Raw genomic sequence first — 8,089 nt, forward strand, 5'->3', positions numbered from 1 at the left:
CCAAGGAGAGGTCGCTGTGAGCAGTGAGTTTGGTTTTTGGTTTTGGCAGCCATAATGTGGATAAACCTTGAAAACATCATAGTGAGTGAAGTGATAAGTCAGTGGCAAAAAGACAAATAGTGTATGATCTCACATATCTGCAGTAAACGGTGTATGGAAACTAAAGATGATTTGTGGTGACCAGGGGTGGGGGAAGGGGAGGAGCTGTTTTTGCTCAGGGGGCAGTGAGTGTATGTTACAGATGGTGGGAAGATGGGGAAAGGACCATGAGAACTAGTGCACAACTTGAACAGCGTGATCGATCATCACAGAATTAGGCGCATAGACATGAGTAAATTGGTGTGTGTTTTGTTGTGTCTGTTTTCAGCATAATCAATAAATCAAAAAGTCGCCATTGAGTGGACCCTGACTCAGGCAGCCCCATGTGTGTCAGGGTAGACCTGTGCTCCATAGGGCTTTCACTGGCTCATTGTTTGGAAGTAGATTGGCAGACCTTTCTCTCACGGCACTTCTGAGTGGACTCAGACCTCCAGCCTTTCGGTGAACAGCCGAAGGTACTAACAGTTGGCACCACCCAGGGACTCTCCCCATTCTCTGTTGCTGTTGTTGTTAGGTGCTGAGTCAGCTCCGACTCATAGTGACCCTGTGTACAACAGAAGGAAGAAGGAAGGGGCCATCCACTTCTTGAAGAATTGCCCAGTGAAAACCTTATGAGTAGCAGTGAAACACTGTGTGATATATTACTGGAAAACTTTATGAATAGCCCCCCATTCTCCAGATACCTATAGTCTGCTTTCTGTCTCTATGACTTGTCTTTTCTAGATATTCCATATAAATGAAACACACAATAGAGATGACCTTTTTTGTCTGATATGTCACTGAACATTGTTTTCAAAGGTCATACACATTGTAGCATGGATCAGAATTTCGTTTCTTTTTATTATTGAATAATACTTGCAAAAATGGCGAGGAGGCCACATGTTCTGACCTCCTCTAATCCCACAAGAGGAAGACATGATTACCAGCAGTAACCCAAGGCCTATTCCTACAAGGCCAGAAATGCTGACTCCCTCCTGCCCTTTCTCCAACCGTTCCTCCCAAAGCACCCACCACCTCTCTCCTGGGTTCGATAATTCGCTGCAGTGGCCACACAGAACTCACAGATTATGGGGTTTATTAGGGAAGCACCACAGGCTACAATTCAAGTTCAGGAAAAACGCTCAGTCTCTCTCCCAGCCCACCGTCCCTCCACCCAACAGTCTCTCACAGTCTCTTTCCCAGCAGTGCTGGTCCCTCGGTGTCTCACTCAGCGATGCATATCTCTTGCGTCTCTTTCCCAGCAGCACGTGTCTCTTTCAGGAGCGCCTGTCTCTTTCAGCAGCACGTCTTCCTCAACCAGCAGTCAGAGAGAGTTCTGCCTCTAGGAGGCCTCCTTTTGAGCCCGGCAGGGTGGTCAAACTAGCCAATCACAGCATCAGAACTCTAAGCACCTGAGAGAGAGTGGGCACCTCCCAGAACATTGTTTTGTGCCACTCCCAACGGAAATACTCCAGGTGGACAACTTCAGCAATCAGGAGCTCCTCAGTTGCTCATAGAAAATGCCACCTTGGAGTTTACAAAGACTTATGGGTAGAAAAGCCACACAAAGTAATTTACTACACTGCAATACTGTTGTTGTTGTTAATATGCCGTCGAGTTGGACCCTACCCGTAGTGACTCCTCATTGGGTTTCCAAGGCAGTATCACTACGGAAGTAGATTGTCCAACCTTCCTTCCGAGGAGTGGCTGGTGGGTTTGAACCACCAGCTTTCTGGTTAGCAGTCAAGTGTGTTAAAGCACTATGCTATCAGAGCTCCACGAATAATACTCTAGTGTGTGAATAAACCACATTTTGTTTATCTGTTCATCTGCTGACGGCCAGTTGGGCTGTTTCTACTTTTTGGCAGTTGTGAATAGACCTGCTATGCCTGCTGTTATACAGAAAATTTACACAGAATTTAACCTAAATACCTTTTTTTTAATAATGTAACCACAAAATCCTTCCTGTCCCAGGCAGGACACCTGGATCAGCAGTGGAACCCCTGGCCATGATTCCTCTTGGTTGCCACTCTGACCCTTGTATACATGAGTTAGAGACTGTGCTTTCATTAGGGATGTGGTGAGCAAGGATTTAAGGAAGTGACTCATGTGGAACCATCTGGCATGTAGGAAGCACTCAGCTAAGCTGCCGCTCACGCATGGGTGTGGCCATCTGCCGCCATCATTGTTTTTACTCTTATTTCTATTCTTTGCCCAGGTCTACAGCAGCTCTGAGTTCCTAGCTGTCCAGCCCACCCCAACCTTCGCTGAAAGGAGCTTCAGCGAGGACCGGGAGGAGGGTTGGGAGCGCAGCGGTGAAGGGGAGACAAGCCGCCAGCTGAACACTGAAGTACGGTGCGTAAGTCAGGGAGTGTGGGCATCTAACGTCCTGGACGGCTAGAAGGTGGAGCCGCAAAATCTGGCATTGAAGGGAGCTTCCCAGTGGCCTTGTAGAAAAGGGTTAAAGGTATTGGTCAGCCTGTCAGGTCATATACACTGTCACCCTGGGTGGTGGCTTTTTGTGTGCCATTTCCCTTGCCTAGAAAGCCATTTGCTAATGAACTCCTAATCATCCTTCAAAGCCCAGAACAAATAGAAATGATATCTGCTACAAGATGGGCATTGGAACCACATTTTAAAAGATGAATAGGATTTCTCCAGCCAGACGTGGAGGATGGTACAGGCAGAAGGAACTCACCCTGTATTCACAAGTTGCCTCTGATGCCAGGCTGAGGAGTTGGGATGTGGCCACGATGGTGGGGTGCCCGGGGTGTTGGTGTCCGTTGGGCATGACACAGGCCCTTTCCCTGCAGCCTGAGATCCTGGACATCTGGCTCCTCCTGCCACTCCTCCTCATCCCAGCCCGAGCGGGGCCCCAGCCCGTCACTCCTGAGCACCATCAGCCTAGACACAATGCCCAAGTTTGCCTTCTCGTCAGAGGATGAAGCAGCAGGTCCAGCCCCTGGGGGTGCTGAGAGGCCCATCTTCATTCTTGGGGAGCCTGACCCACCTCCACCAACCACCCCAGTGATGCCCAAAACCTCAGGCCTTTCCGGTATGTGGGACCAGGTTGAGGAGAGTATCAGGAAAGCTTCCCAGAAGAGGGGGTATTTAAGATGGGTTTTCAAGAATGAGTAGGAGTTCACTAGAGAGACCATTTACTTGTTTAACAAGCCCTACCCTGTTCCCTCAAAAACCAAAATACCAAACTCACTGCCATCAAGTCAGATCCGATTCAACCCCTCCTTGGGTTTCCAAAGCAGTATCACTACAGCAGTAGGTTGCCCAGTCTTCCTTCTGAGGAGTGGCTGGTGGATTTGAACCGCCAGCCTTCTGGTGAGCAGTTGAATGCCATAGGCACTACACCACCAGAGCTCCCCTGTTCCCTTAAGGGACTCTCAAACTCAAGACCTTGCCTAGGCCAGGACAGGAGGGAAGGGTGCAGCTGGGGAGCCCAGGGAGAGGGAACCACAGGTTCTTTTTGAAGTGGAGGGAAGGCTTTCTATAGAAGGGGTTATTTCAGATGGGATTTTAAGGATGAGTAGGAGTTCACTCAAGACCCTATTCACTTGTCTACCAAAGCCTCTGAGATAGAAAAGCCAGGGCCCCTGCTTCATAGTTGTCAGGACAGGAGTAAAGGGAGAGATGGGGCTGGGAGTCCAGAAATGGGGAGCTAGAGCTCTGTCTTAGGTTGGGGGAAGGCTGTTTGGAGGAAGGACTTGAAGAATGGAGCTTTCCAGAGAAAGGAGTTCAGGAAGGCTGTGCAGGAAGAAGGAACTATAGGAGCAGAAGCTGAGAGGTGGGACTATATATGCCAACCAGGGAGAAAGGGGCTTGGGCCCCTGAGGACAGAGGAGGTAAGTGGTGAGACTGATGAAGGTCCAGGCTGATCTCTGACCCCACTGTCCACCCCCAGCTGACACAGCTGCCCTCAGCCATGCTCGCCTGCGCAGCAACAGCATTGGCGCCCGACACTCCACACCTCGAGCCCTGGACTCCGGGAGGGGCCGTCGCCTCAGGGCCCCTAGAGACCCAGGTCCCGAGAAGCCTCGGACCTCCCCTAGTGGGGGCCGTGTACCCAAGTCTGCCTCGGTGTCTGCCCTGTCGCTCATCATCACGGCAGGTAATGCTGAAGCTCAGGCGTCCATCCCTTCTCCATCCACTGCCAGACAGAATCAGGCATTTTTCTCTTCCCATGTTACTGACAGGGTGCGGAATGCTTGGACCAGGGGACTCGGGCACATCTCTGAGAAAGTGACATGGAACTGAGACCTGGGAGATGGGAAGGAGCTGGGGACATGGGAGAGCTGGGGGAAGGGCATTCCCAGTGGAGGCCCCAGCAAGTGCAGAGGCCCTGAGGCGAGACTGTTTGGGCATTAGAGCAGCAGAGCGGTGGGGGGTGAGGACGTCCCATTGGGGGGCCTGATAGAAAGTGACCCCCCCATTCCCACAGATGATGGCAGCAGCGGTGGCCCCCTCATGAGCCCCCTGTCTCCACGCTCGCTGTCCTCAAACCCGTCCTCCCGTGACTCCTCACCAAGCCGTGACCCGTCCCCTGTGTGCAGCAGCCTGCGGCCCCCCATCGTCATCCACAGCTCAGGCAAGAAGTATGGCTTTAGCCTTCGGGCCATCCGCGTCTACATGGGTGACAGTGACGTTTACACCGTGCACCACGTGGTCTGGGTGAGTTCCTTCGTGGGCGGAAGCCCAGAGCCTGCGGGGTGGGGGCTGGGTGGGGACAGCAGAACTGGGTCCGAGTCCAAAGTCCCTTCTGTCTCTGAGCCACAGACTGTTCTTCCCTCGGAAATCAAGTCAGTGCTCATTCCCTGTGAGGTGTCAGGGCCCAGGCTGGGGTCCCTGTTATAGGGGAAGTGGGACCCCAGAGTGGGCATGAAACCCCCTACTGTAGGCCGGCACACCGTGGCTGTGTTGTCCTCCCTCCTATCGGCCCTGGGGCCCCAACCCCTCCACATTGTTCACTCCTGAACAGCCTCCCAGGGTCAGGGAAACTGAGGCAGCTTGCCAGGGTCCTGCAGCTGGCCTGGGGTCTTAGGGGTAGGGCCTAGACTCACGGACTCCGTCTTTCCTCCACAGAGTGTGGAGGAGGGCAGCCCTGCCCAGGAGGCAGGGCTGCGGGCTGGGGACCTGGTCACCCACATCAACGGGGAGTCAGTGCTGGGGCTGGTGCACATGGACGTGGTGGAGCTGCTGCTGAAGGTGCCCCCCTTCCCTCGCAGCCCAGGATGCCCAGCATCCCTGCACCCTCAGTCCCCAGGACTCATAATACCCCTTCACCCCCTCCTTAGGGCCCCAGGTCCCTAACATCTCCCCCACTTGATCTCAGAGCTCTTACATCCTTGATACCTCCCCTGACCCTGGAGCTTCAGGACCCACCACCACTGCCTGCCTTTGGGGCTCCCAGGACTCCCCCAGTGACCACTCTTGAGACTCCTAGGACACTCCCTCCAATACTTCCCACCTTCAGGGCTGGCAGAACCCCGGGTTTCTCCCCTGCCCTGCTCACCCTGAGGACCCATCTCCAGATCTGGCCTGCCCCTCCCCCAAGGATGGATCCCTTTCATTAGCCCCTGGCATCATCCCTCCAAGTCAGGCTGCAGGGCCCCTGCTCTAGGAAGCCCTTCCTGCACCCTGGACACCCCACCCCAACCCTCCTGTGCCCACCCTGACTCATGGGGGTATCTTTGCTGCCTTTGACAAGTGCTGAGCATTGAGAGGGAGTGGGGGCATCCTGGGTGTGAGTTGGAGAGGACCATGAGTGTTGGATGTTGGGTAACGAGGTCTGGGTGGAGAGTGGGGAAGGAGATGCTTAATAGGCAGTGGTAATAGTAACAATGGGGTGGGTAAACGGACTGGACCATTGGTGGCCAGTCCTGCCTGGTGGCTGCACTGGAGGGACCACAGGGAGTCCTCCTCAGGTGGGAAGCACACAGGTGATGCCCTGCCATCCCCCTGCAGAGTGGCAGCAAGATTGCACTGCGGACCACAGCTTTGGAGAACACGTCTATCAAGGTGGGGCCTGCCCGTAAGAATGTGGCCAAGGGCCGCATGGCGCGGCGGAGCAAGCGCAGCCGCCGGCGAGAGACGCAGGACCGGTGAGTGGGTCAGGAGCAGTAGTGCAGGGCCTGCCGTGGGCTCAGGCTTGTGGATAGGGATGGGCGGGTATACTTCCTGACTGACTGGGTCTTTTTGCCTGTCCTCAGGCGGAAGTCACTCTTCAAGAAGATCTCAAAGCAGTCCTCGGTGCTGCACACCAGCCGCAGCTTCTCCTCCGGCCTCCACCACTCCCTGTCCTCCAGTGAGAGCCTCCCGGGCTCGCCCACTCACAGTCTCTCCCCAAGCCCCACTACGCCCTGCCGCAGCCCAGCTCCGGACGCCCCCACAGGTGGGTGTGTACTTGGGGCCACCCTGGGAGAAATAGGGGCTGGGAGGGAGGAGAGTGAGCCGAGTGTAGAGTACAGAAGGTAGGAACTAGAGGGCTGGAAGAGGGCCGACAATCTCCTGGAGTCAGGGGCAGGGGAGACGGGAAGGGTGTGCCCAGCAGAGTATCATCACATGCAGAGGAGATCAGGCAGAGGGATACGAAAGGGAGGCTGGTGGGAGCATGAGGGATGGATTGTGCAGGACTTCTGACACTGAGACAAAAAGTTGGCCTTAAATTAGGGGGTGATGGGGAGCCATGGAGAGTATGTGAGCAAAGGAGCGCATGGTCACAGCTGAATGTTGGGAAGATCATTCTGGGATAGAAAAAGAGGCCCTGAGGAGACTGGGAAAACAGAGCCAGATACAGACACCCTCAGCACCACTGGTCAGGGTCAGGCTGCAGCGGGACACCAGGACTCAGGGAGCTAGCTCAGAGGAGGCTTGCTGGAGGGGAGTGGGTATGGGAGCTGGGGTTTGGTTGGGTGAGTAGGAGTTCACTAGCTCTAGGACCAGCTGCAAGGAAGGACAGGGAATCAGAAAACAGAGCAGTCAGAGAAGACTTTTTGGACGGAGTGTGGGAACTGGGATTTTGATGGATGAATAGGAGTTCACCACATCTAGGCAGAGGAAATAGCCTGTACAAATGACAGGAGACAGGAAAGCTTGGGTATATGTAGTCAGTCTCAGGGCCTCATCTCTGGGCTGGGGACATTGTGGCAGGTAGCCCTGACCTACACCTATCACCCACAGACACCGCATCCCCACCCAGCGCCTCCCCGAGCTCCAGCAGCCCAGCCTCTCCAGCCACTGGCCACACACGCCCCAGCTCCCTGCATGGCCTGGCTGCCAAGCTTGGGCCTCCCCGCCACAAAACTGGTCGCCGCAAGTCCACCAGCAGTATCCCACCCTCCCCGCTGGCCTGCCCGCCCGTGCCTGCGCCTCCACCCCGCTCACCCTCGCCCCTGCCTGGACACCCACCTGCACCTAACCGCTCCCCTCGCCTGCGCCGGGGCCAGTCAGCTGACAAGCTGGGTACAGGTGAGCGGCTAGATGGGGAGCCAGGGCGCCGTGGCCGGGGACCAGATGCAGAGCTGGTGGTCATGCGGCGGCTGCACCTGTCGGAACGCCGGGACTCCTTCAAGAAGCAGGAGGCAGTGCAGGAGGTGAGCTTTGACGAGCCTCTGGAGGAGGTCACTGGGCCTCCTACCTCACTGCCGCAGATTGCTGTGGAAGGCACCGACGTGGTGCCAGGAGCCCCTGGACCTGCAAACGAGGACTGACTCTGCCCACCCCTGCCTCTCCTGGCCTCAAAGCTGTGCATTTTTTTGTGCAATGTTTTTCCAGTAAAATGACACCCTGTTGGAGACCGAGCCACCAGCCTGAGGCACCCTGAAGGCAGGAAGGCCTCTTGGTCCTTGCTGGAAGGTGGAGATGGTACCTTGTGTTCCAGTGCTGATGGGGGCCATAGGGGCAGGAAAGAGGGACGAGGCTGGCATTGTAAATATCATCAGATCCCTGTGGTTAATTTATTACTTTTTATAAGCATTTGCCAGACTGAGCCGCCCTTGTG

At 55.1% G+C, this 8,089-nt stretch overlaps 1 protein-coding gene across 1 annotated transcript in view; it reads left to right on the forward strand.

Annotated features, from left to right (window-relative positions):
• The window catches only part of MAST3 (microtubule associated serine/threonine kinase 3), a 32,947-nt gene extending 25,148 nt beyond the window's left edge, over nucleotides 1-7,799 (forward strand). The window contains exons 21-28 of the mRNA XM_042781580.1: nucleotides 2,297-2,433; nucleotides 2,892-3,133; nucleotides 3,995-4,201; nucleotides 4,532-4,761; nucleotides 5,173-5,295; nucleotides 6,055-6,191; nucleotides 6,300-6,481; nucleotides 7,270-7,799. Coding sequence (XP_042637514.1) covers nucleotides 2,297-2,433; nucleotides 2,892-3,133; nucleotides 3,995-4,201; nucleotides 4,532-4,761; nucleotides 5,173-5,295; nucleotides 6,055-6,191; nucleotides 6,300-6,481; nucleotides 7,270-7,799 — 1,788 coding nt within the window. The remainder of the gene's footprint in view (nucleotides 1-2,296; nucleotides 2,434-2,891; nucleotides 3,134-3,994; nucleotides 4,202-4,531; nucleotides 4,762-5,172; nucleotides 5,296-6,054; nucleotides 6,192-6,299; nucleotides 6,482-7,269) is intronic.
• The last annotated feature ends 290 nt before the right edge of the window (nucleotides 7,800-8,089 follow it).

Source organism: Orycteropus afer, unplaced genomic scaffold, assembly GCF_000298275.1.
Source record: "Orycteropus afer afer isolate SDZICR_OR568_19922 unplaced genomic scaffold, OryAfe1.0 scaffold00136, whole genome shotgun sequence".
Classification (NCBI taxonomy): Eukaryota; Metazoa; Chordata; class Mammalia; order Tubulidentata; family Orycteropodidae; genus Orycteropus; species Orycteropus afer.